The sequence below is a fragment of the Rosa rugosa genome, chromosome 6 (assembly GCF_958449725.1).
Source record: "Rosa rugosa chromosome 6, drRosRugo1.1, whole genome shotgun sequence".
NCBI lineage: Eukaryota > Viridiplantae > Streptophyta > Magnoliopsida > Rosales > Rosaceae > Rosa > Rosa rugosa.
Window position 1 is genome coordinate 1,186,806 of NC_084825.1, and position 25,186 is coordinate 1,211,991.

General features: G+C 38.3%; 6 protein-coding genes across 8 annotated transcripts; 5 read left to right on the plus strand and 1 right to left on the minus strand.

Moving 5' to 3' along the window:
* Positions 1-5,533: 5,533 nt before the first annotated feature.
* On the plus strand, positions 5,534-12,565 carry LOC133717566 (chaperone protein dnaJ GFA2, mitochondrial). Its single transcript, XM_062144289.1, has 18 exons — positions 5,534-5,766; positions 5,855-5,966; positions 6,179-6,244; positions 6,457-6,542; positions 7,060-7,143; positions 7,220-7,258; positions 7,889-7,972; positions 8,505-8,549; positions 8,636-8,723; positions 8,839-8,903; positions 8,996-9,070; positions 9,831-9,903; positions 10,417-10,508; positions 10,597-10,668; positions 10,935-10,991; positions 11,129-11,177; positions 11,883-11,949; positions 12,058-12,565. Exons 1-18 carry the CDS (start codon positions 5,707-5,709, stop codon positions 12,149-12,151), a joined length of 1,308 nt encoding a protein of 435 aa, XP_062000273.1. The 5' UTR covers positions 5,534-5,706; the 3' UTR covers positions 12,152-12,565.
* Positions 12,566-13,165: 600 nt separating this feature from the next.
* On the plus strand, positions 13,166-15,802 carry LOC133718111 (uncharacterized). Its single transcript, XM_062144919.1, has 7 exons — positions 13,166-13,525; positions 13,602-13,775; positions 13,878-13,970; positions 14,051-14,119; positions 14,643-14,849; positions 15,096-15,221; positions 15,372-15,802. Exons 1-7 carry the CDS (start codon positions 13,283-13,285, stop codon positions 15,525-15,527), a joined length of 1,068 nt encoding a protein of 355 aa, XP_062000903.1. The 5' UTR covers positions 13,166-13,282; the 3' UTR covers positions 15,528-15,802.
* A 133-nt stretch (positions 15,803-15,935) lies between these two features.
* Positions 15,936-17,241, plus strand: LOC133718112 (protein LIM1). The gene has a single exon (XM_062144920.1). The coding sequence runs from the start codon at positions 16,460-16,462 to the stop codon at positions 16,775-16,777; it is 318 nt and encodes a 105-aa protein (XP_062000904.1). The 5' UTR covers positions 15,936-16,459; the 3' UTR covers positions 16,778-17,241.
* Positions 17,242-17,574: 333 nt separating this feature from the next.
* On the plus strand, positions 17,575-19,852 carry LOC133715337 (cytochrome P450 705A12-like). Its single transcript, XM_062141807.1, has 3 exons — positions 17,575-18,349; positions 18,426-18,765; positions 19,123-19,852. The coding sequence occupies exons 1-3, from the start codon at positions 17,796-17,798 to the stop codon at positions 19,771-19,773; spliced, it is 1,545 nt and encodes a 514-aa protein (XP_061997791.1). The 5' UTR covers positions 17,575-17,795; the 3' UTR covers positions 19,774-19,852.
* A 342-nt stretch (positions 19,853-20,194) lies between these two features.
* Positions 20,195-22,224, minus strand: LOC133715832 (UPF0235 protein At5g63440). 2 transcript variants are annotated; one of them, XM_062142491.1, is made up of 7 exons: positions 22,041-22,224; positions 21,836-21,950; positions 21,452-21,605; positions 21,081-21,177; positions 20,677-20,765; positions 20,512-20,580; positions 20,195-20,434 (listed from the first exon to the last, which is right to left on the minus strand). In XM_062142491.1, the coding sequence occupies exons 1-7, from the start codon at positions 22,153-22,155 to the stop codon at positions 20,375-20,377; spliced, it is 699 nt and encodes a 232-aa protein (XP_061998475.1). In that variant the 5' UTR covers positions 22,156-22,224; the 3' UTR covers positions 20,195-20,374. The 2 variants fall into 2 exon arrangements, with proteins under 2 accessions (XP_061998475.1, XP_061998476.1); XM_062142492.1 differs by having other exon boundaries at positions 21,836-21,942; positions 22,041-22,179.
* A 138-nt stretch (positions 22,225-22,362) lies between these two features.
* Positions 22,363-24,414, plus strand: LOC133715183 (elongation factor 1-delta 1-like). Of its 2 annotated transcripts, XM_062141576.1 has the most exons (7): positions 22,363-22,435; positions 22,835-23,071; positions 23,170-23,263; positions 23,447-23,570; positions 23,689-23,802; positions 23,929-24,090; positions 24,245-24,414. In XM_062141576.1, coding segments are annotated over exons 2-7 (699 nt in total). In that variant the 5' UTR covers positions 22,363-22,435; positions 22,835-22,868; the 3' UTR covers positions 24,247-24,414. The 2 variants fall into 2 exon arrangements, with proteins under 2 accessions (XP_061997560.1, XP_061997559.1); XM_062141575.1 differs by lacking the exon at positions 24,245-24,414 and having other exon boundaries at positions 23,929-24,101.
* The last annotated feature ends 772 nt before the right edge of the window (positions 24,415-25,186 follow it).

Genomic DNA, 25,186 nt, shown 5'->3' on the forward strand with positions numbered 1-25,186 from the left:
GGATTAGCCTTGCTTGCGCCACTACTGCCCCCGCAGCCCCACGCGTCGCAACTTAACGCTAACCCTACTAGTTAGCATCGCTGCCCCTGCAGCACCCTCAAGCCCTGCTTGCCTTCTGCCCTCGCGCTCGCCAGCGACACCGCGACCCCTGCAACCCCCGCGACTCGCCAGCTACACTGCGACCCCAGTGTCACCGCAACTCGCTCGTGACCCCGCGACCTCCCGACCATGCGAATCTGTGATTCCGCGACCCCACGACTCTGAGATTCCGCGACCCCCGCTACTCCGCGACCACGTTGCAATTCCTATAAGTCTGCTTGCTTGCACTAGGACTGAAGCTCGTCTCCAATCCTACGACAATGACCAAATACGTCCCGCAATCCTAAGAGGTATGTTTTACTAAAAGTTCCCGATTTTGAGTTTTTCCTCTTTTTCTCGGGGACTTGCAGCCTCCCTTTTGCTTCCCCCCCCTCTTTCTTCTTCATAGGGGAGACCAATAGCACAACTGTGGGGGTTCGTGCTCACTCTAAGCTTGGAGCTTGTAGAGTCCTCCAAACTTAGAGTTTGTTGAGATGTTCTGATCGACCACAAACACATCATTGTTGCGATCTAATCCAATTCCTCTTAGAATCGGATTTATTGGAAGCGACTACGCTCAGAAATTTCTATTGTTTTCATAGTAGCCTTTTTCGCTCCGAAACTAACCCTAATTTCTTGTTCTCTTTCAGGATGAGTAACCTGAACAAACTGGACTTCGCTCCATTGGGAACAACTAGCTCTGGATATCACAAGTGGGTTCGTGATGTTCACCAGCATCTCAAGGCCGATGGAATCCTGGATACGATTCTCGAGCCTAGGCAGGACGTGCTAACTGCTGAGCAAGCTCAAGCTTTGGAAGCAAATAGAGCAGCTTTAGAGGCCAATAAGGCGAAAGCCATCATCCTAATGACTTGTCATATGGATGATTCGCTCCAGTAAGAGTATATGAATGAAGAAGACCCCAGAAGGTTATGGGTCTCACTCGAAGAAAGATTTGGCAACGTCCGTGACTCCCTGCTTCCTGACCTAGAAGTGAGATGGCATAGCCTCCGCTTCTGTGATTTCAAGTCAGTTATTGACTACAACTCAGAAGCACTTCGCATTAAATCCTTAATGGAATTCTGTGGAAAAGATATCACAGATGCGATGTTGATTGAGAAGACTCTCTCTACCTTCCCCGTCTCTGCATTGATAGTTCCTAAGAACTATCGAATCGATGTTACTGCAAGACGGATCACAAGGTTCATGAGCTCTTTGTAGCCATGAATGTCACTGAAAAGCATAACAACATCCTTGTGAAGAACTATAATTTGAGATCCGTGGAAATAGAGCATATTCTGGAATCCAATTATAGTCACGCCCCTAAGAGAGGGCACCAAGAGCGAAATCCTAATCTTAGGGATACTTTTGGACGTTCTGGTCCATATAATCGCTCTACTTGGGAAGGTAACCGCCAAAATAGGCGAACACGAAACCGAAGAGGTCAACGTGAAAAGAAAGAGGGAGGCAACGCCTCTGGCCATGTTGGTGGCGCCACCAACACTAAGAGCCATCTAAATAACGCTTTCAAAGCGCCTCAATCAATGGAGTCTGAGCAAAGAGATGTATGTTCTCGATGTGGAGTATCTGGTCATTGGGCACACATTTGTAGAGCTCGTGAAGAAATTGTCACCGCCTACAAAACATATTGTGAAGCAAGAGAAGCTCACTATGTGGAACAAGAAGATCAAGAAGATGATCTAGAGTGAAGGGTTGAAGACTACAAATCTGGCTGGGATCAATAGATCGCCAATTCTGTTTAAGTCTTTATTTTTCCAAGAGATGTAATGGGCAATTGCCATATATTTTTGTAGTAAATGTCAATGGTTTAGCCATGAGGAAGAAGACTTCTTCTGATCTTCAAGCTTGATCTTGGACAAGACTGCAAGCTAAGATGAAGCAAGCTGCAATAAAGCTTATCTTCAGACTTGGTCTTCGACAGCAAGACCACCACAAAAGAGAAGAAAGTTGGAATTAAAGAATCATGGTCTTGGGCTTCATACTGGGCTTCTAACTCTTGGGCTTAATGAGTAGAGATGTTTTGTTAAAACAAGGAATGCCAATACATGTTATACTAACAATCTCCCCCTTTGACATTCCTAAACAAAACACTACTTTGCAACCTAAAACTAGTCTAACACTTGGACAACAGCTGCAAAACAAGCCTGAAACAATTGCACAAAAAATACCAAGTGAAGCATGGGCAATTTTAAGGGCACAAGATAACCAATTCAACCAAGCATTTGAGTTCACATGAATACCATTTGCAATAAGGAACCACCAAAAAGCCCCTAACATTACTCCCCCTATTTGTCTAGGAATGACAAGGGGAAAACGCTATCAACAAAAACAGATAACATCCATTCAAGAACACAAGTCAGCAGAAAAATATAACTGGCCAACTTGGATAAGATTTTTGAACTAACAACCTTCAAGTTTGAAGTACACAAGGAGAACCAAAAATGTCATGGAGCACTCCCCCTCAATATATATAGCTGATTATTGAGAATTCAAAAATGCAAGCAAGCAAGAATGAGAGACATAGTCAATCCTAAAATGATCTTGTCAAGTCTGGCAAAAAGCCCCAGAGGATAGCAGACCACATTTAAATTCCTCCAGATCCCACAAAGAAACTCAAGACAATTTGACAGTTTCTTTTTGTAAGCACAGCTCAAAGATGAATTCTAGCATTTCATGATTCTTGAGTTTTTTGAGAAACTTGAGCTAAATCATCCAAGGGATAAGAATTGATGCACAAAAGATTATAATGGAATGAGATGAAGTCCTTTTTATTTTTTATTTTTTATTTATCCTTATCACTCCATTTTTTATTTATTTATTTAGCTCATAATCATTGGCTTTGTTAAGCTTGAGCTTTAGGAAATAAAACCACATTTTTTTACCCATGTAACAAGTCTTATGTCAGTGGCTCTCAAACTAGTTTGTTTTAAGGCACTAAGTGTAACAAGGACACTCCAAGAGACACATCAACTCGAGTCAAAAAGAGGACATCAAACAAGAAAATACCACCGGGGTGACCAAACCATTCCTTTTTCTTCCCAATCCTCATATCATTTACCACGACCGAGGCCCGTTTACTTTGGGAATAGCATGGCCAAGCTTCTCTAAATATTTTCACAAAGAAGCAAAAACTACTCATCTTAAACCATCATAAAAATTGAGCACAATATGAACTCCCACAAGAGATTTAGGTGCAAGTTTTTTAAGATAATAGACTTTTCAAAACAAAAGTGAGCAGTGAACAATAGAAAGCTGATGCAAAGAGTCTTGAGAACCTTGAGTGACCAAGGAATAAGAAATTTTGAACAAACTGTCCTTTGATTTTAGATCAAGACTTGGTCAGTACTTTCCAGGATTGAAACCATATATGCATTAAATCCTAAAGAAATAAAAGACTTATTTTCACATTCTACACTAAATGCAGCACACATATAAACAACATACAACCTGAATATATGAGAGAGAATATTCAAACAGTAGAGCACACTCCAATAGACTTCCTAAGAGACTCAAAATGAAGGTTGTTTAAAGGTTTTGTAAACAAGTCAGCTAATTGATTTTCAGTGGGTATGAATTCCAATTCAAGCACATTTGCATCAACAAGATCCGAATGAAATGATATCGAATATCAATATGTTTTGTGTGTGAGTGCTGAACAGGATTCTTAGAGATGTTAATGGCACTAGTGTTGTCACAAAAGATAGACAACTTACCTTGAGGGAAGCCATAGTCATTCAACATTTGTTTCATCCAAAGCATTTGAGTGCAAAAACTACCAGCTGCAATGTACTCGGCTTCAGCAATTGAGAGAGACACACAGTTTTGCTTCTTGCTATGCCATGAGACCAGATTGTTTCCACAAAGAAACATCCACCCGAGGTGCTTCTTCGATCATCCACATTTCCTGCCCAATCTGAGTCAGCATAACCTGCAATATCAACATTTGAATCAAATGTGTACACCACCCCATAGTTAGAAGTTCCAGAAACATATTTAATGATGCGTTTGACAGCCTTTAGATGTGATTCTTTAGGATTTGCTTGATATCTAGCACAAACACAACACTAAAAGAGATATCCGGTCTGCTAGCAGTGAGATATAACAAGCTTCCTATCATACTTCTATACAAGGTTTGATCAACACTAGTTCCAGTCAAATCCACATCAAGTTTTGAACTAGTTTCCATGGGATTTCGGACAGTAGTAGCAGTATCCAAACCAAACTATTTCACAAGGTCATTAGCATATTTGGTTTTAGGGATGTAGAGACCATCACTCCTTTGTTGGACTTGCAGACCGAGAAAATAATTCAATTTTCCACACAAACTCATTTCAAATTCATTCTTCATGATATCAGTGAATTCTTTAATCAATGAATCTGAAGTTGAGCCAAAAACAATGTCATCCACATAGACTTGAGCAAGAATTAAATGATGAGAAGTTCTTTTTACAAACAAAGTTTTATCAATTGAACCTCTAGCATAGCCTTTATCTAAAAGACAAGAGGAAAGTCTCTCATACCAAGCTCTAGGGGCTTGTTTCAGCCCATAGAGAGCTTTCATAAGTCTATTCATATGATTAGGATGGATAGGATCTATGAATCCTGCAGGTTGTTCAACATAAACTTCTTCTTGAAGAATACCATTTAAAAATGCACTTTTCACATCCATTTGATAAAGAGTAAGCCTTAAATGACATGCAATAGCAAAGAGAAGACGAACAAATTCAAGCCTTGCAACCGGGGTAAAGGTTTCATCAAAATCAAGAACTTCAACTTGAGAATACCATCAGCAGACAGTATTTAATACTTGATTTTACCCGGAGTCAATTGATTTAATTCGGTTGATCCGTCTTAATATCAATTGATTTAGTCGGAACGGATTCGTTTATTGTCGACGGGCCTTTCATATGTCGCCATGTGTCATTCTCGGAGTTTATATGGTTTTGCTGACTCACGAGCCACGTGTACATTTTATGGGACCCGCATGCCAACTAAATTTGGTCAGTCATAATTTCAAGGGTTGACCGAATTATTTAATGAATTTTATTTTCATTAAATTTTGGTGTCTACACTACTCAAAGACAATCAGGCCAAAGACGAACTAATTAATTAATTTCAAGAATCTGCAACGAACAGTAGCACTCTATCTACATAGTTTTGAGGGTACTGTCATGGATCCACTAACACGTGACTTGAGTGAGTGTGAAATGTTAACCAAGTAAAACTGTAAAACAGTAAAAGAAGTAGGGCATTAAAAAGTGAAAAAATGAAGAAGCAGAAACCTAGTAACCACACGAGTTTGAGTTGAGTGTGAACCACACACGCACCAAAATTAGATCCTTAACACGCGCTCGCTTGAAGCAACAGACTTTTTTTTTTTTTTTTTTTTTGTGCGTGTCTCCCACAAGACTGGGCTCTGTTTCTCGCTCCGTCCACTACTAGAACCTTCCCCCACCCTCTCCAAATTTAGGGTTTCTCCAGGGTTTATCACACACCAAAACCCCCTCAGACCCAAAAAAATAAAAAAATAAAAAAAAGCAAAATCCCAATTGCACTAAAGACTCAACCTTTCTGTTCGATTGATTGATCGATAGAGCTTCCCCACAAATGGGTGGCTCCAATGGCGTCAGGCTCTTTTACTCGCTCGCTCGCCGCTCCACTACCTCCGTATTTCTCTTCCTCCTTTATACAATCAATTCCAAATTCGAATTATTATCATTTTCATTCTAATTTCTTGGATTTGAATTGGTTTTAGGTATACGCCAGAGTGCTTGGAGGAGGTGGTTATAGGACATTTAACACTGGGATTTGCAACAATTCCAGGGTTTTAGGAAACCCTTCTTCTACTCCTACTACTACCAGTAATGGTATGTCAAGCACACACCTTTTTTTCAGTTTTCTTTTTTCTTCAGTTTAAGAAATGGGTTCCCTACTTGGGTCTTAGAAAAGGAAATTTAGATGAAATGAGGCTCTTGTTGAAATATTCGAGTTTATGGTGAATTGGTCTCAATCTAGTGATAAGCAGAATCATCAAGTTTTCTTATTCCTTTCTCAATGGACCCTTTTCTTTCTTTGCCAGTTTACAGAAGGTTTCCGGGAGCTTTTAGTACCAATTGGACTACAGTGAGATCAATTCATGGAACTGGTATTCATTTTGAATTTTTTTGTTTAGTTTATGTAGTTATTCACATTTCTGTTTATCGAGACCATCTACAAATGCAAAATACTGGAGCTTAAGGTTTTGTTTACTGTGTCACACAGTTTCTTATATTACCACACCATTATTTGTTGTTACTTTGATATACGTAAAAGAGTCTGAATTTATTTATGTGGCTTGCACTTTCTTTTGCGTGCCAGCATCTATGGCTGCGAGAGATTACTATGAGACACTCGGGGTTAGCAGGAATGCAAGTGCATCAGAAATAAAGAAAGCTTATTATGGGGTAGGTTCTGTCTCACTTCTGTTTTTCTTAATTTGCATATGCATGCACAGAGTCAAGCATTATAGCATGTAGAAATTTCACTTCTAAGAGACATTTTACTATAATTATATGAAATTTTAGTTTCAAACAGGTTAAGAACTTTAGATTATTATTTTTTCTTTCAGACGTCTTATCTGTGATTTTTTAGTTCTTGTGTAGGAAGAATAAAAGGAATCTACGTTTATGATGTGTGATGTAGTAGTCTTTTGTTATGCATGCCGAAAGTTTACTTTATTTGTCAATCTATGCTAATTTGTAGAGTTATAATGCATATTCTATCTCCCAAGATCGTTTTTTTTTAATGATGTGCGATGTAGAAGTCTTTTTTATGCATGCCAAAAGTTTACTTTGTTTGTCGATGTATGCTCATTATAATGCATATACTATCTCCAAGATCTTTTCTTTTTTTTAAATTTTTTTTTATTATACTTAGAACAATGCTATATTTGGTACTTCATCTCCCTTATTTATATTTCAGCTAGCAAAGAAGCTCCATCCAGACACAAACAAAGAAGATCCCGATGCAGAAAGGAAGTTTCAAGAAGTTTCGAAGGCGTATGAGGTCACTTTCTAATCCAGAGTTTGTTTACTAATTCCTGTTAATGTACTTAAAGACAGCTTCGTTAACGTTGTTGTAGGTATTGAAAGATGAGGAAAAGCGTCAACAATATGATGAGGTATCGCTTCTTAACTTTAGTTTTACCCCTTCTGCCATCTATTATGAAATAATAGACTGCTAAAGTGCCTGACTATTGTGGCCGAGTAGGATTTGGAATGGGTCCTTAGTATTTTGACTATTTTCTTGTAAGACATTGTATGTTTTTTGCGAGTTTTACATGGCACAAACTACAGCGGGATGGAAACGTGCTTTTGTCAAATAGTTTTGCATTCATGTTGATATATGTAGTGTTACATTTAGTTCTTTTTTTTCTTTTGGATATCTTTTCATTCCACTATAGGTTGATATATTTGTTTTTTGACTTGAACATGTTAGGGTCTCTTATGGGCTTACACTAAACATTACTGATTCAATTGGTACTGGCCTTTAACTTCTTGTGTTTACAGTCATACAGAAAAATATGTTGATAACAAACTATTCATAGCTATGTTGTTTGTGGATCAATAAGAAAATAGTACCTTTCTGCTTCATATTTTTCTTTACTGAAGAACTCAAATTGAACTTATTTTTTAATGGTTTCCGTTCATTTTTCGTATAACATGTCAACCTATTCTGAGATTGACTCACTTTTGTTTATCTATTGCGTAATTTTATGTCTGCGCTGATGCCAACAAGTTTACTCCTGCAGGTTGGCCATGCTGCATTTGAAGAACAAGGCTCGGGCTTTCCCAATGATTTCAGGAATCCGTTTAAAGATATATTTGATGATAATGTAATAACATTTTCCTTACCTCAAGTGTTTGTTTCCCTGTTGAGAATTTTGTTATCACTTAGAATTTTAAATCTTAGATAAAAACTTTGAACAGAAAATATGGCCATTTAGCCAGAATCGGGTATTGCCTGCATGTTGTTGCAAATGCAATCATAAATTGATTATTTACAAAAACTTGTAAATTTTATCAGTGGTTTGCAAGGAATCCCTCGCGATTACAAAACCTTTTCCACTTGACATGGATGTGGCTCTGGATACATTTACAGAGATACACTCCAACATTAAGATGTTACTATTTCCAGTTTGTTTGTAGTTAGTATCTGAGACTTATTTATTCAGTGTCTTACTCAAAGTTTTGAATATCTTGATAATAGAATGTGTTCACATGTTTTTATCAACAATACAATATTTTGTATATGTTATCTGAATAATTAGATCTTGTACATTTGTTTTTGTTTTAAATTGGCTCTTTTGTTTTAATGGAATGTTATTTGCATGTTATCGGTGGGGCGCTGCATACGATGGAGATTAGATCTTCAACATGTTCCGTCAGAATTTTGGTGGCCAAGATATTAAGGTTTCTCTCCACTCTAAATGTATTTTGTTGATCGAGGTGCTTTGGAGTCTGTTCCATGACATGTATTTCTTTTCTGATGATAACAGGTTGCTTTGGAACTATCCTTCATGGAAGCTGTTCAGGGATGTGCTAAAACTGTGACCTTTCAGGCTGCAGTGCCCTGTGAAGCATGCGGTATGCCGATTTTGCTATTGCTCACTTCTAAATGTTTTTGCTATTTTTGCAATGTACGACACTGTAGTGGCATTTGTTTCTGATTCTAATAGCTAGTGCATCTGGACCTTTGTAGGTGGAAGTGGTGTTCCCCCTGGCACCAGACCGGAATCATGTAAGCGCTGTAAAGGGTCTGGCATGGTCAGTTTTACTGAGGACTGAAATCTTATCACTTCTTTAAGATAAGAGATATCATATACCCTTGTTAACCATTGGTTTTTCTGCTTATCCAGACTTTCATGCAAACTGGTCCATTTAGGATGCAGACAACATGTTCTCAATGTGGTGGGACTGGTAAAAGTTACACGGTATGGCTCACATGTTGTCGATAAATAATGGATTGTCAGTACTCTTCAGCAAGTTTAACTGTATATTATTTCTACAGATATCACATCATTAATTTTGAATTCTAGCTTTGTTGTGCCTAGTGTTGTAACCTTGTTACTTCCTACATGTTTTGTTATCACCTTTTGTAGCGACCTATTGTCTGATACACAAAGAGATGATACTATGAAGTAACCTATTTTGGTAAAGTATGTATAAAGGAAGTTGCAAGATTGCTTGCCAGTTTTGATACTCCCTGAGGAGAGTACGGAGACTCGTATAGGGAAAGTAGTATATGGGGATTGCAGGAATGCTTTGGCTAGGAACCCATATTTATCAATAAAGAAGTGAGAAAAGAGGAACAAACATCGGATAAAAATCAACCTGCTAGGTCCCTATGTGCCATATACATAAAGTTCACTTCAAATTTAAAACCAAGTCCAGAAATACTTATAGTTGGCTCCAAGAATAAGTACTTCTATGCCAAATGTAATTTTGATATCTTCCTATATTACAAGTATCCAAGTAGGCATTTACATTTACACAAACATTGGTTTTCATAGCTGAGAGCCTGAAATTCACTTTAATTGATCTTGTGGACTGTGGAATTGTGGAAAGGTTAATTTCAAATGTTGGTTTCCTATTGTGTATTTGTTTATAAATGTTTTCTATTAATTATCTTAATAGTTTTGAGTTCGAGTAAGATATAATTAATGTTGTTCTTATTATTTATTATTATTTCAGAGTCTTTGCAACTCGTGTAACGGAAAACGGGTCAAATTTGGAATGAAGTCAGTCAAGTTAGATATCATGCCAGGTATTGTCTAAATTTTTGAGGCATTGGAAATGCTACCATATGGTCAATTTAATTTTGCAGTCTGGTGACATTTCTTTTTTCCTGAATCATTTTTGTTTGTAGTATTCAAATGATTGATATGCTTTTGGTTTTGTGTCCTTTCTGTCACATTGGGAACTTATATTCATGTTTTGGTTATTAACTCATGCTATGTATGAGTTTATTGTCATTGTTTCAGTATTTTACGAGTGTTTACTGTATACAAAAATATCGGCTATGTGTTTGTTATGAGCACCTATGATGTTGTCATTCTATTTGATTGCTTCACATGTAAAAAATAAAAAATCCACTGGAAAGAAATGTGGAACTAAAATTTTTCTTGGGCTAAGACATACAGAAAGTTGTCACTTCGTTATCAAATAATCATTAACGTCATTTGTTACAAAGAGGTCACCCTACATATTGGTGCCATATGTGGTGTTAGTTTCTGTAATGGGGACTGTGAAAGTGATGACACTTGGTTTGCATTTACAGGAGTAGACAACAATGAAACTATACGGGTATTTGGTAGTGGTGGAGCTGATCCCGATGGAAATCAGCCTGGTGATCTTTATGTTACCATTAAGGTGTGAGCTCTTAATCTTTGATGTCCTTGTTTATTTACTTATTATTATTTTTTGATAATGAACTTTACTTATGAAATGTGTTTTACAGGTTAGGGAAGACCCAGTTTTCCGTAGGGATGGTGCCGATATTCATGTAGATGCTGTCCTGAGTATCACTCAGGTATGCTTATATATTTTGAATACGTAAAATTCTTGAAGAGTAGAGAAAGCGGGAATTATATTTATTTTTTTTAACCTCGACAGTATTATTCACCTCGAGGTTACCAACAATGTCAAGAACAAATGATCTTTGTTCAGTTTTATTCAAGTATTTTGTGTTGGAACACTAAAATTATCTTGTATATACTAATATATATTGTGATATTTAGTTATTTATCAAACTTACATCTTCTATACTGAGGTGTTTGGTGGAATGCTTTTGTGCAGGCAATTTTGGGAGGAACTATCCAGGTCCCAACTCTTACAGGGGATGTTGTACTAAAGGTTTGCTTCTGGAACTCATTGATGATCAGTATCTTGTCATTAAACTGAAAGAGACTGAAAAATCAGTCCCATGTAAAGGTATTTTTTGTTATAATACATGATGGTGGCTATATTTTGAAATGCAATTTCGTTTTCAGGTCCGTGCAGGTACGCAACCTGGACAGAAGGTAGTCTTAAAGAAGAAAGGTAAACGAATCAGACTAAAGCCTTCTTCTTATTGTTTTACTTGATATTTTTTTTGCATTGATTAATTCTGCATTTTTGACTTTAAATAGTTTTAATTGACCTTCAAATAGATCAGTGTTGAGCACGAATTTTTTTTATTTTTTATTATTATTATTTTTTTATAAAATTTAATGATATGGAGTTTTAAGCTTTGGTCAACCTTTTCTTTTCTAAAAGCAGAGCTGAACTTTTATGTTACTTGGTTGTAAGCTTGTCTTTGTCTTTGGTGCCACCTCTGGGCTCTGGCTATGTCTTGTAGTATAGACGTTTTATGCAGCAAAGGTTATGATTATCCTTGGTATTAACAGTTGCATTTATTTCTCTGTCTTCAGTTATTGGTGTTGCATTTGTATAAGCATTTTATTACTAGGTTGTTGCAGAGTGTAGTTTGTTAAAGCGGGGAATGATGGGTTTAATGGAGCCATTATTGTTTCTTTGCAATGTTATCATGGTTACATCCTGATATGCTGAACCTGACCTGAGTCTGATTATAACTGACATTAACGGGCAATCGATTGTTTAGTTTAAAATAGCTGGTTATGCTCTAATACTATTGTATTCATAGTCTATGACATGTTCCATTTTCTTTGCAATTAGTAATGTCACAAGTATACCTAATATATCAATAGTCATCACTTCACTGTTTCTCCTGGTGATTTGTAACAGGAATCAAGACGAGGAGCTCTTATTCCTTTGGCGATCAATATGTGCACTTTAATGTCAGCATCCCAACGTATGTTCTGTCTTTGCTTCATCCTTTACAGCTTGTTTAGGACTATAAGACCTGTTGTTTTGGTTCTAGGTAAATCTGAATAATGTAACATGCTCAACTTTTATGCAGGAATCTGACTCAAAGACAACGTGAATTAATTGAAGAGTTTTCCAAAGAGGAACAAGGGGAATATGGTAAACGAGAGGCTGCAGGAGCATCTTGATATAATGGTGGTGCAAAGTGTCACACATGGTCTTGTCATGCTTAGTTAGAAGAGCAGAGGAATGAGAGGGGAAAAAAGACCAACCAATTGTCGATGAGTTGTTTTAGGTTCCAGTTAGCAGTTCTATTTGTAAGGTTATGTAATTTCCTTCTCCTGCAAGTCATAAATGGTACTTCCGATTTAGACGAGGTAACCTGTGATGATGGTGCAGTATTTTTGCGGCAGTGTACATATCATTTGAATTGAAATCTCACTACTATAATGGACTAGATCATGTCCCTATTATTTTTGTTTGCACCAAATGTATTGAATAATAATCTATATTGTCCTAAGCAAGGACTCAAAATATTCTCGATTTCCTCAATATTTCTGATTTTGACAAATATTAATATTAGTTTTCACATGTTTCTGATATTTTTAGTATATCATCATCGGTTTTGGATCTGTATTCCCTAAAGATCGAGGCTTCCGTGTATATATATAGAATTTTAAAAAGAACCCTACATTCTAATCCATCTTGGACAAGGATTTGGTCATTTGGAAATGACAGAGAGACCAAACTCGACTTTTTTTTTTTTTTTTTTGGCAAAGAGTATTTGGGAGGGGGGAAGACAGGACCCCCCGGCTCAGGAACTTTATGATCGACCGTTTGCCTCGATTACTCGAGACAGACCTTGACAGGAGCCCAACTAACATCTGAGCCCCGAACCGGTTACAATTAGGAGTAGACATACCCCGCAACGTCCCAAAGCCCACACTACCACACTGAAGTGGTCAGGTCGTAGGACCCGCAGATATCCGCAGACTAAACTCGATTAGATAGCCGAGTATTGTGTGTACGAAACCCCCCAGTGTAGAGTAGGCGGCTGTTGCCAGATTCCACGTGTCAGGAGGAGAGAGATCTGAATATTGTGTGTACGAAACCCAAAATATAAACCAAAAAAAAAAGAGGAAAATGTAATATGCGTGACAGCGAATCAAACACCATTAATGCGAGAGAGGTGAGAGAGAGAGAGAGAGAACCCGAAACGGAATAAAAGCAAAAAAGAAAAAAAAAAAAGAATCTCCCGCCATCCCAAAAACGTTAACAAAAACCCTGAAAAAGTCGGAGTCTGGAATATCAAGGGCAAAATGGAGCTGGCGGTGATAGATCTGAGCCCCTACTTGGAATCATCATCGGAATCATCATCGGGCCAATTGAAGGAGCTGTGCGGCGAGGTCAGTCGGAGTCTCAGAGAAACCGGAGCTCTCTTAGTCAAGGACCCCCGATGTACCGCCCAGGACAACGATCGCTTCCTCGATATGATGGAGAACTACTTCGCCTCTTCTTCCGACTTCAAGCGACTCCACGAGAGGCCCCAATTGCATTACCAGGTTCCTAAATTTCTTTTCATTTTAATTTTTAATTTTTGGTACAAGAAAATTTGAAATTGTCAAACTGTGATCGCAGGTCGGCGTGACTCCCGAGGGCGTGGAAGTGCCCAGAAGCCTGGTTGATGAGGAAATGCAGGAGAAATTGAAGCAAATGCCGAAACAAGTGCAGCCTTCCACTCCCAAGGGCCCTGATTGCAAATGGCGATACATGTGGAGAGTCGGTCCCAGACCATCCAAAACCCGCTTTCAGGTCCGTCCCCCATTTTGTTCTTTGCTTGCTTCTCCGAAATTCCGCTTTCGACTAGTGTGTCATTTGCTGTGCTTATTGTGATTGATCCTGTTTTTGTGACAGGAGCTTAATGCGGAGCCAGTTGTACCTGAGGGTTTTCCTGAGTGGAAAGAAACCATGGACTCATGGGGGTACAAGATGATTTCGGCAATTGAGGTGAGCCATGGTTGGTCACATTGCTCAAAAATGCTTGCTTTCCATTTGGTTCGTGTAATTTTAAACTTTTTTCTTCTCAGGCTGTTGCTGAAATGGCTGCCATTGGATTTGGTTTGCCAAAGGATGCATTCACTTCCCTTATGCAGCGGGTATGCATGACCTTTTTAGTTATTGTTACTTGAAACTTGTTTTCATGTGCCACTGATGACTAATGGAGAGGCAGCATGGTGGCTAGCCTGACAGTAATAGTCATATCCATCACATTTTTCATTTCATCTTGTATATTCATCGCTTTCTTATCTTTACTCACTGTGATGTCCCCAAATATAAGTTGCATTGTAATGCCCTTTCTGTACTTTTCTGTTGCTCCGTAATGCCAGCCAGTAATGGTTTATATCCTTTTGTTTTGGTTTCTGTTCACCCAACTACTGCATAGTTCCATGTATCTGGCTAAGCTTTGCTGCATCAACTTTTTTGTTTCATTGGTATCTTCATGCATTCAACTTGGACTGATGCTTCTAGTTCAATGGTTCTAGCTGTTCTTGCTTCAACTTCGATTTCTCTTCCCTCATCTTCTTTTTTACTTTTATTTTTATTTTATTAGACTCTCCTCTCCATTTGCCAATATTCTGATTTGCACTTTATTCTGAGCGCCTTATATTTTGAACCCAGGGACCACACCTTCTAGCTCCAACTGGAAGTGACCTTCAGCGTTATGGCCTAGAGGGTACTGTCTTTGCAGGATATCACTATGACCTGAACTTTTTAACTATTCATGGCCGAAGTAGATTCCCAGGGCTTAATATCTGGCTAAGAAATGGGCAAAAAGTTGAAGTGAAGGTTCCTGTCGGATGTCTGCTTATTCAGACCGGAAAGCAGGTAACAATATCTGCGACAATTGTGCTTAATGATGATTCAAAATAAAAGTTATGCACATATTATGGTAAAAAATAAAATAGAACACACTTTTGAAGCTTAAGAGTTCTCTAACTGCAAGGTGATATGATTTTTTTTAATTTTATTTTTATTTTTTTATAGCTGTTAAGCTGGTTGGCTATGGAGATTTGTGCTTACACACACACACACATTATGCTTGGATGTATTTACACATTACTCAATGTGCAGATAGAATGGTTAACTGGTGGAGATTGCATAGCTGGAATGCATGAAGTTGTTGTAACAGACAGGACAACTGATGCAATCAAACTAGCAAGGGAGCAAAATCGCATCTTATGGAGAGTATCTTCTACTGTGAGTATATCCAGTAATTATTGTCATAGTTACCTTTTTTGCTCTTTTATTTTTAGTTGGTATATTAATCAGATTAATACCAAAAAAAAAAAAAAAACAAAGGTTCTAAGTTCCTCTTGTGCTTATGTGTGACATTTTTTTGCCATGTAGTTGTTTGGCCACATAGCATCTGATGCTGTCTTGAAGCCCTTAGGCCACTTTGCCGATTCACCACTTGCGAGTAAATATCCGCCCATTTATGCAGGGGAGTTTGTTGAACAAGAGCTTTCCGTAATCAATCTCAAAGGAAACAAAGGACAACTTTGAGAACTTGTAAAAGGGACTTGTTATCCAAACAGCATCATGTGGAGGCCTTTCAGGATGACATTGACATGAGTTGGAATAAAGGAGGTTGAAATGATTAACTGTGATTTTAGAACAAGCATGGATTACAAAATTGTATTGAGTCAGTGTTTATATCTATGAAACATTTAAGCGAAGAAATTGATCTTCACGGATCCTTAAATTGTCATAATGATATTTATGAATGAACTAAGTTTGGATCTTTCTTGGTTGATTCTATGTTGACTTTTTATCTTAAATTGGTGTACTTTGCCATAGATTTTGCTGTGATTCAAAACTAAAGATGCCTAATTGATATAAATCAGATATTTCTATGAACTTTTGCTTACAGAATAGCGAGCTGCCAATTTTGTTTTTCAAATTATGCTTTTTGTCCATGTGGAGTATTAAGCTCTAATTTTGTAGATTTATACGTATATTGTTGGCTATGCCGATAGGCCATCTTTCCTTCAGTAAGGTTGATTCAATGTTTGAGTTAGATCAGTTAAAATGCTGAGAAAGTTCTAAATTCATGGTTTGTTTAGTTAGGTCCAAATGTTAGTCTCTTTAGTCTTTTAGACCATCACTTTGGGCAATTTTGAAAGGTATAGGAGGGTTGCTGAACAATCTTTAGTTCTTTACATATTCATTTGTTAATACTTGAAAAGTTCAAAGGGTCATGAAGGTTATGTTTAACAACTGCTCTACTAGCACACCGAATGTATTTTTGTCCGGTTTCCGTTTACAGATCAGATCTGAAGCAGAGATGGGAATAATGGCATCATAGGTGTGACCTCTGGGTAGGATGGAAGTGCGTGGTGCATGGACCTCATTGATCATCTCCTATATATTCGATTTCAGATCCCCATTCTCTGTAACATTTCAGCATAATTAGTCAGTCACAGTTCAAATCGAAGATGAGGCACACTAGAAGCTCTAAGGTTCTTGCAACTTTTGTGCTTATGTTAGTGATGACAGGTTTGGTGGTGCATGGTCAAAGCACTACTTGTACTGTTACCTTCTTTTCATCACTAATTCAGCTAATACCTTGTAGACCAGCAGTGGTTCCTTTTAGCCCCATCCCACCAAGTGAGGCTTGCTGCACTGCACTTAGAACTTTAGGCCAGTCTTGCCTTTGTGTGCTTGTCAATGGCCCTCCGATCTCTGGCGTTGATCGCAACTTGGCAATTCAGCTCCCGGAGAAGTGCAATGCCAACTTTGAACCATGTAACTGATCTCTTCTAGCTCCTATCTCCCACTTTTGTCTCCGGTATTTGACCCAAGAAGTGTTTAGACATTATATATCATTGTGCACATAATGCTATTGTCCCGAAAATTAATGTATAACTGATCAATCTGGTTTCTTTTTGTTTGTTGCAGGTTCAATTATGAAATAGAAGTTGAGGCATAGAGCTGGGGAGTATTAGTTCTGGAATAAGTCTGTCTTTTAGAGTTATAGGAATCCATCCTTTTGATTTTGTAATATTTAGATAATAAAAAGCTGTCTGTTGAGACTTTAAGCTTTGATTTGAGATATGTATTCTGTTATAGTTTGAATGTTTGATTGTGTTGTAATGGATTGCTAGTTTAATAATGGAGTATTTGCAATGACATTGATTTCTCTCTGTCATTACTACATTTCCATCTCCTAGCTTGTTATAATATGTAGCAGCAGTCACATTTGACTCTTACAATTGAAAGGTAGAATTTTGATGGATGTACTCAATTCTTAACAGTATTGGCTTTTTTCTTTTTCCTTTTTCCTCCAGACAAGGCCTTTCTAGTCCATGATCGAGCTTATAATTTGCTTTCAATGAAAATTGACGTGCTGTTTTAATCTTGGGCAATATTGGGGGGCTTGACTAAAGCCACCCGACAACTTGAACTTTACTAGCTAGTAGTCTGTCTTGTATGAACTGCAGTGTGTCACGATCAATCTGTAAGATATTTGGGGACCAAAATTTGACTGTAATTCGGTTCAGTTCACTTGATCACTCGGTGACCAAAACACCTCAATATTAAAATAAAGGTAGCTCCTAGCATTACCGTCCCTCCTGATCACATGAAAATTCAGACTGTTTGAACATTACACACATATAGGACATGAATTCTGAATGGTGACAGATCCAACACTTTGCTCCAAGTTCCTTCAACTGAATAGGTGAGCAAGTGAAAAGCAGCCTTTGTTTTTACTATTAATACAAGTGCAGTGTGATGTTGCACTGAAGTTGATCACATTCTTGTTAGTTAGCCATGACTGATTTACAGTACTACCTCCTCTGCTCCGTCCTCTGTTTTCTCTCCACCATCTTCATCAAATCCTTGTTCACCAAACCTTCGACCAACAACCCTCCAAGCCCGCCGGCTCTACCAGTCATCGGTCACCTCCACCTCCTCACTTCCTCCTTATCCCAATCATTACACAAACTCTCCACCAAGTACGGCCCTCTCCTCCTCGTCCGGTTCGGCGCCTCTCGGATGCTCGTAGTTTCATCTGCCTCCATGGCCGCCGAAATCTTCAAAACACATGACCTCACTTTTGCTTCTCGACCCTCTTTTGCTTTTGCCGACGACTTGCCCTACAAAAACTTGGGTTTCTTTGCCACCCCATATGGTGACTACTGGAGGTTCATGAAGAAGCTCTGCATGACGGAACTGCTCTCTCCCAAGCAGATTGAACGGTCACGTTCCATCCGGCAGGGAGAGATTGCAAGGTTCTTGAAGAAGATGATGGAGTGTGCTGAGAGAAAACAGAGGGTTGATGTGGGTGCTGAGCTTATGAGGCTCACAAACAACAGTATATGCAGGCATGCTCTTCACTCCCAAATACTATAAGCTATGCTTTAGGACACTAATATTAAATATTTAATAAATTGCATGCAGGATGGCCATGAGCACCAGTTGCTCAGAGAATGGTGATGAAGCTGAGAAAATCAGGGAATTGGTGAAGGAATCATTTGAACTGGCCGCAAAGGTATGTTTTGGGGATGTGTTGGGTCCGCTGAAGAGAGTGGGATTCTGGGTTTATGGAAAGCAGCTCATAGATGTGACCATGGGGTATGATAGGCTTTTAGAGGGGATGCTGAAGCAGCATGAAGAGAGAGCAGAGAGAGAGGGCTGGGATAGAGAAGACAAGGACTTGATGGATATTCTATTGAAGGCATATCAGGATGATCAAGCTGAGGTTCAGATTACCAGAACTCACGTCAAGGCTTTCTTGCTTGTAAGTCATTTCAATCTCTTTCCTTCTTACACCGCAATTCATTCACACTTTCAAAGTACTCAATTACGGAATTACCTATCTACGATGAACTTTGAACGTACTCTAATGAAAATGCTTCGATCAAGAGGTAGATTAGTGCTTCAAATTCACAGTCCTCAATTACCTATCATTTAATCAATTATGTGCATGCAACTCTAAAGAGGTGGCCTTTTTCAAAGCGTAGTTGACCATATAGTTTCAGTTAGCATGCTAGATCAGCTGCATACATAAGTTTTTCACTCTACCAAAACCGCAACTAAAAGTTTTTCTCATTGTTGTCACTGTCAAATTAATTGGGATGTTTTACCATGATGTTAGGATCTTTTCATTGGAGGCACTGCTACCACAGCAGAGGCCATGCAATGGGGAGTAGCTGAGCTCATAAACCATCCAGACATATTCAACAAGGTCAGGGAGGAGATGAAAACAGTTGTTGGTAGCAGACTAGTTGAGGAATCAGATGTTGCAAACCTCCCTTACTTGCAGGCAGTGATAAAAGAAACACTGAGACTACACCCACCAGTTCCTTTGTCAACAAGAGAAAGCCGCGAAACTTGTAAAATAAAAGAGTTTGATATACCAGAAAAGACTTCGGTAGCAATCAACCAGTATGCAATAATGAGAGATCCAGAGTTATGGGACAATCCAGATGAGTTTAGGCCAGAGAGGTTCTCGGTTTCCACTAAAGAGAAATATGAATCAGAACTTGATCAGAATGAAAGTAAAGGACATAACTTTCAATATGTCCCGTTTGGATCGGGAAGGAGAAGGTGCCCAGGTTCAAATTTGGCAACCATCTTGTTGAATACTTCAATTGCTGCCATGGTTCAATGCTTTGATTGGAAAATTGGAGATGGAAATGAGGGTAGGGTCAATATGGAGGTTGGAGCGGGCATGTCTTTGCCCATGGCTCATCCACTTGTAGTTTTGCCTGTTGATCACTTCAACCCATTTGCTTCTTCAATATAATTCCATGTACACTGCATATTGTTCATGTGCAACCATGTAACTCTGAAAACAAATTAAATAAAAGCAGATTCAGAACAAATCCCTTTTGATCATGCATACTCACACCGCACTGTTTATATAATTTCAACTTACCGTTTTATGTTGTGAAAGATATCCAGAAGTATAATGTATAATGAAGCGAATTTTAATTATAGATTCCTATTGCAAGGATATGATGACCGTGCAATAGGTTAATTTCTCCCTGCCCCTTCTTCCGGGTTACAAGTTTGCATGCATATACCTCCTCGAGAATAATAAAACTATATTGAACACATTCACCGACTGCATCATGGACCACATCTCTAATAGAGGAAAAACCCTCTTTAAGATTTTGAATTTGTGATGGGAAAAAAAAAAATATATTAGCATATAACCATTCCTGTAATGCAATTGATCAAATCCTGATTATAAATGGGAGTTATCATTAAATTGACTCAGGTTGTACCACTGAATTTTCACATTGCACTACAACAATCACAGCTAACACAAAATAATATGAAGCCCTGAAGGTCCAGCTAACACATTTATCATTCATTACAATTGTCATTTGAATCGTACAGCTTCAAGGTTGCACAGCCTCCAGCAGTTTCTCATATACTTGTCTAGCAGACAAATCTTCAACCTGAAACAATCCCCAAATGTTAGGAGAGAGAGTTTCAACTTATTATTCAAAGGAGTTTACTTTAGTGTTTGACTTACCACAAGAAGTTTCGATTTGTTATTCCATCCTCTCTGAAGAGTCATCTGGCTTAGTCTGAGACCCAACACCTGTGTAAAAGAGGAATGTGTTGAGGTTTATACTGACACTTCAAACAAAAAAGATAGGTCTTACATGTGACAGCCCAAGATGAAATAGAATTATACTTTTCCCATAAATTCCAAGAGTTCATTATTTGCTTCTCCTCGAGCTGCAGGTGCAGCTACAGTAACTCTAACATCATCGGCATTTACTCCTGACATATGAGAACAAAGTGTGAAACTTATAATCAAGGAAACCATATGTTTGAAAGAAATCTAAGATCACCCCCATTCTGGGAAATGATGGCAAGTATTACAATGCTAAAACCGCCAAAGTAGACGGCCAATATCATGTTTATAGAAAATACATCAGACTTTAAGAGCCAGAAAGGACTAGTACTAGGTACTTGCCATGAATGAAAACCAGGATAAAAGAGGTCGATGTGGGAATGGCTTATAATCAACATTTAAACTAAGAAGCAACGCATGTTAAGTACGATAACAGAAAAGCATTGAATAGTTTCCCTTACTTGTGATTGCTGAGCGTTGTGCACGATCTTCCACTTCAATAGCCACTTGAACAAGTCCTCCATCTATTTGTGATATGCAGGGTGGCACAGGAGCATCCTAAATCACATTTCAGAATAAACAATTATGAAATTTGGATGCAATGAAGACGTGAATGTAAAGAAAAGAAAATTGATCACATTGCAGAAGGCAGTTAAAATCACTACGCTCATACGGAGACAGATTGCTAAGTACTTGACCGAAAAGCTATACCCAAAAGGAGCATGACAAGGAGGGTATAATAAAGCTTTTCCATATTTTTCCATATATTTTTCAGAAAGGCTCCTATAGGAGGAACCCTTTTAAGAATGAAGCTTGATAATGTTTGTTATACCTGTGGATTGGTTTCAGCAGCAACTGTGCTAAGAGCACCGTCAACAACATAAATCAAAGAAGCACCTTCCAAATCTTCTTCTGAGCGATAGAAGACAAAGAGTTCGCAACCAACACAGTTCATACGAAACTGCTTCTCTAATTTCCCTTCACTCCTGGACAAAATGTAACCATTGATTTCAAGATATGCGATTATCACCATAGTAATTGAACGAAAAAGCACAAGTTGTAGTTCAATCGAAAAAAAAACATAATGTTTTCACAGGACAATCTCAAGATTTAGTTGTTTAACTGAGAGCAGGTAAAATCTAGGAAGCATTTTTTCTCATTGATTCTACAAACAAATTGCATATTATGAGATAAGACAATGAAGATTAAAAAGTACCTTTTGAGTATAACTTTTCCACCCTCACTAATGTTGAGCCTTGCAAGGTGTTTGGTCTTGTCCAACACATAAGCTTTGTCCGTCTTCCTTTTGGGCATTTTCTGCAACTGGGTATCTTATACCACACAAACTTCAGTCTCCCTCAATCTCAATTTCTTGTCTCCAAGTAAAGTAAAATTAAAAATCAGAGAGAAAGAGAACAAACCAGTTATGAGGAGGTGAGATCCACAGTGCTTGCAGTAATAGACGAAGAGATCAGAGTCAGGTCCATCTGGAGCTGCGTCCTCGCTCGAGTACGTGTGCGTTGTTCTCTTCGGCATTCCTCCTCCTCCTTCGACTCACCCTGCTCTGCTCTCGTTCTCGACCAACCCAAAGGATTTGATGGACGACTCGTCGTATGCTGCAAATAACCAGAACAACACGGGTCAAGTCAAGTCATGTTGGGCCAACTGTCAACCCGGCCCATTTTAGATTTCACTCGAATATCGAATATACCCCCGCGACCCCAGCGAGTATAAGAACCTCAGAAACCCTAGGCCCCAAAACCTTTTCTCTACCTCTCTCTCGTCTCCACTGAGCAGCTCTCTCGTCGTTTCAAAGGTAAAAGCTCGCTCTGTAAACTCAATTCTCACTGTGTTCAGTTTAATTCTTATCGACGGTTGATTGCTTGAGACTTGTTCACCACTGTGTTCTATCTGCTCCTCGAATCGCAGTGAGCTCTGGTTTTGAAAAATTAATCAGCATAGATCTGCAGTAGTCTAATTATCTCTTGATTTACTGAATTAATCGGGATTCTTACTATTCATATATGGATGAAAGCTATGGTTCTAATATCCATACTAGTCCCTGATCTGTTTTTTTCAGCTGCTGGTTCTGAATGTTTACAAATTTTGCTGGTTCTGAATGTTTACTATGCATAGTGATTAGTTAATATTGCAAATTTTCTATTGTGTTACTAATTGGTGGATGAAAATTGAACTAAACGTAACTTTCTTGCAGGTAAATTTGAAAGAAAAAAAATATATAGCTAGAAATGGCAGTTGCATTCCATGACATCAACTCGGCTGCTGGCCTCAAGAAATTGGACCAGTACTTGCTCACTCGCAGTTACATCACTGGCTATCAGGCTTCAAAGGATGATGTCACTGTGCATGCTGCTCTGTCCAAGCCTCCATCGGCTGAATACGTGAATGCGTCTCGGTGGTACAACCACATTGCTGCACTTCTTAGGATTTCGTAAGTTTTGGGGCTGTGATTTTTTTTTTATTACCTCTCTTTTTATCAATATCCTATAAGCTTCTGAGTTTGCGTTTGAATGATATCTGGTGTTGTAGAGGTGTTTCTGGAGAAGGTTGTGGTGTCAAAATTGAGGGATCTGCTCCCATCACAGCAGAAGCAGTTGCCACACCTCCAGCTTGTGATTCAAAGGCGAGTATTCAATTTCTCATCTACTGACTTTTTTTTTTTTTGAAATTTATTTGTGTTATCTATTTTACTTGCTATCTACGTTGTTTGAAATCTATGGTTTGATTGGACTCTTTTCTTTCATCTCGTTAAAGAATCTGGATAAAATTGTTATACTCATGTGTTGGAATATGGTACAATACTCAGGCCTCTGCTGCTGAAGATGATGATGATAGTGATGTGGATCTCTTTGGTGAAGAGACTGAAGAGGAGAAGAAGGCTGCTGAAGAACGTGCAGCTGCTGTCAAGGCATCTACCAAAAAGAAAGAGTGTGAGTTTACTATCTTGTTTTGTGCTCTTGCAGTTTGGTTGTGTTACTAGAATCCTTCTTCCTTATTATTAATTTTAATTATTTAACAAACTTTATTCTTCTTTGGTTCTGTTACCAGCTGGCAAGTCATCAGTTCTATTGGATGTTAAGCCATGGGATGATGAAACAGACATGAAAAAGCTTGAGGAGGCAGTAAGGAGCATTGAGGTTGAGGGCTTATTTTGGGGAGCATGTAAGTTTCCTACCCCCACCCCATATATGGATAATTTAGCTAGAGAAGCTACTTAGCCCATCTTAGTTTATGCTAATTTCAACCCTATCTGTTCTTGACTTGGTTATTCTTCTGTTGATTATGCAGCTAAACTAGTACCTGTTGGGTATGGCATAAAGAAGTTGACAATTATGCTTACAATTGTTGATGACCTTGTTTCTGTGGACTCTCTGATTGAAGAACGTCTTACCGTGGAACCTATTAATGAATATGTCCAGAGCTGTGACATTGTTGCCTTCAATAAAATATGTAAGTATTGAAGTTTAATTTTGATCTTGTATCAATTGAATTGATGCTGCAATCAGCATTGCCCGGTGAATGGTGATGTAATTTAGTCATTGTGTTTGCACATAATTGGGAGATAACTAGTTTGAGTTGTGCTAATTCTTGTTTCTTATTTCAGGATTGATGCACTGCTGAGTTGGAGTGGTTTGAAGATCTTTCTGCTATGATAATGTGTACTCATATTTTGTTTCTTGGGATATGATTCAAGACTTGTATTTGGATTGTTCAGACCCAGGTTTTGTATGGTTTCATTATATTTCATCTATGTTCTCTTTGTTTTGTTACTTAGTTTGGTGCCTGGAGTTTGTTTTATGATGTTTTTTTTTTTCAGTACATTTTAATAGTTTCCGGGCTGGTCAACGTAATTAATAGTAATTGAAAATATTGGTAAGCTTCAAGGCCAATGCAATTTAGGCTTGTTGATCGGTGTAGGTTCCGGGTTGAAAAGAGAACAAATGTCAGGCTCAATTGCTACCCTTCATTGAAATCGAACATCAAATAATCAAAACACTCTTGATCATCTCGTTATAGTAGCCTTCTACAGTGGACGGACGCTAGGAGTTGGCTGTTGTGGACTCGTGGGTCAGGAAACCCCAAATGTTTATAGAAAATACCGAATACCACACAAAAAGCAACTAAAACAAACTTTGAAAACGAGGACAGTTATTAAAACGTTATTAGAGCAAGTGCACCCGTTGGGTCACTGAGTCACCTTTTATTTACTATTTTAGTGTATATTTTTATTCTCTGGGTCACGAAATAAACTGTGTCCGTGACCCAGGGCACGAAATACACTGTGCTAGTGATCCAGATAGTGAAATTAACACTAAAAAGTAGTAAATAGTGGGTGATCTGGTGACCCAACGAGTGAATTTGCTCTTAAAACGTCATTTTGTGTATTCCTTTTACAATGCTTTTCCTCTTTTTTAAGTATTGTAGAAAGGTTAACTTTATTGATAATGTGGTAACATTACAAAGTGACCTGACACGTAGTGGTTTGTAATAATCTTGCACATAGTGCTAAACTTGCATACTCCTAGCCACCCAAAGTGGAGAGCAA

Bases quoted from the DNA above. Each gene is read 5' to 3' on its own strand.
- LOC133717566 (XM_062144289.1), top strand. From the start codon at position 5,707: ATGGGTGGCTCCAATGGCGTCAGGCTCTTTTACTCGCTCGCTCGCCGC. The intron at 8,724-8,838 runs GTATGCCGATTT...GGACCTTTGTAG, and splicing joins AGTGCCCTGTGAAGCATGCG to GTGGAAGTGGTGTTCCCCCT. The intron at 10,509-10,596 runs GTGTGAGCTCTT...TGTGTTTTACAG, and splicing joins ATCTTTATGTTACCATTAAG to GTTAGGGAAGACCCAGTTTT.
- LOC133718111 (XM_062144919.1), top strand. From the start codon at position 13,283: ATGGAGCTGGCGGTGATAGATCTGAGCCCCTACTTGGAATCATCATCG. The intron at 13,526-13,601 runs GTTCCTAAATTT...CTGTGATCGCAG, and splicing joins GGCCCCAATTGCATTACCAG to GTCGGCGTGACTCCCGAGGG. The intron at 13,971-14,050 runs GTGAGCCATGGT...TTTTCTTCTCAG, and splicing joins AGATGATTTCGGCAATTGAG to GCTGTTGCTGAAATGGCTGC.
- LOC133718112 (XM_062144920.1), top strand. From the start codon at position 16,460: ATGAGGCACACTAGAAGCTCTAAGGTTCTTGCAACTTTTGTGCTTATG.
- LOC133715337 (XM_062141807.1), top strand. From the start codon at position 17,796: ATGACTGATTTACAGTACTACCTCCTCTGCTCCGTCCTCTGTTTTCTC. The intron at 18,350-18,425 runs GCATGCTCTTCA...AATTGCATGCAG, and splicing joins ACAAACAACAGTATATGCAG to GATGGCCATGAGCACCAGTT. The intron at 18,766-19,122 runs GTAAGTCATTTC...CCATGATGTTAG, and splicing joins ACGTCAAGGCTTTCTTGCTT to GATCTTTTCATTGGAGGCAC.
- LOC133715832 (XM_062142491.1), bottom strand. From the start codon at position 22,155: ATGCCGAAGAGAACAACGCACACGTACTCGAGCGAGGACGCAGCTCCA. The intron at 21,178-21,451 runs GTATAACAAACA...AATGTGATTTAG, and splicing joins CTGCTGAAACCAATCCACAG to GATGCTCCTGTGCCACCCTG. The intron at 20,766-21,080 runs GTAAGGGAAACT...CTCATATGTCAG, and splicing joins ACAACGCTCAGCAATCACAA to GAGTAAATGCCGATGATGTT.
- LOC133715183 (XM_062141575.1), top strand. From the start codon at position 22,869: ATGGCAGTTGCATTCCATGACATCAACTCGGCTGCTGGCCTCAAGAAA. The intron at 23,072-23,169 runs GTAAGTTTTGGG...CTGGTGTTGTAG, and splicing joins GCTGCACTTCTTAGGATTTC to AGGTGTTTCTGGAGAAGGTT. The intron at 23,571-23,688 runs GTGAGTTTACTA...TTCTGTTACCAG, and splicing joins ATCTACCAAAAAGAAAGAGT to CTGGCAAGTCATCAGTTCTA.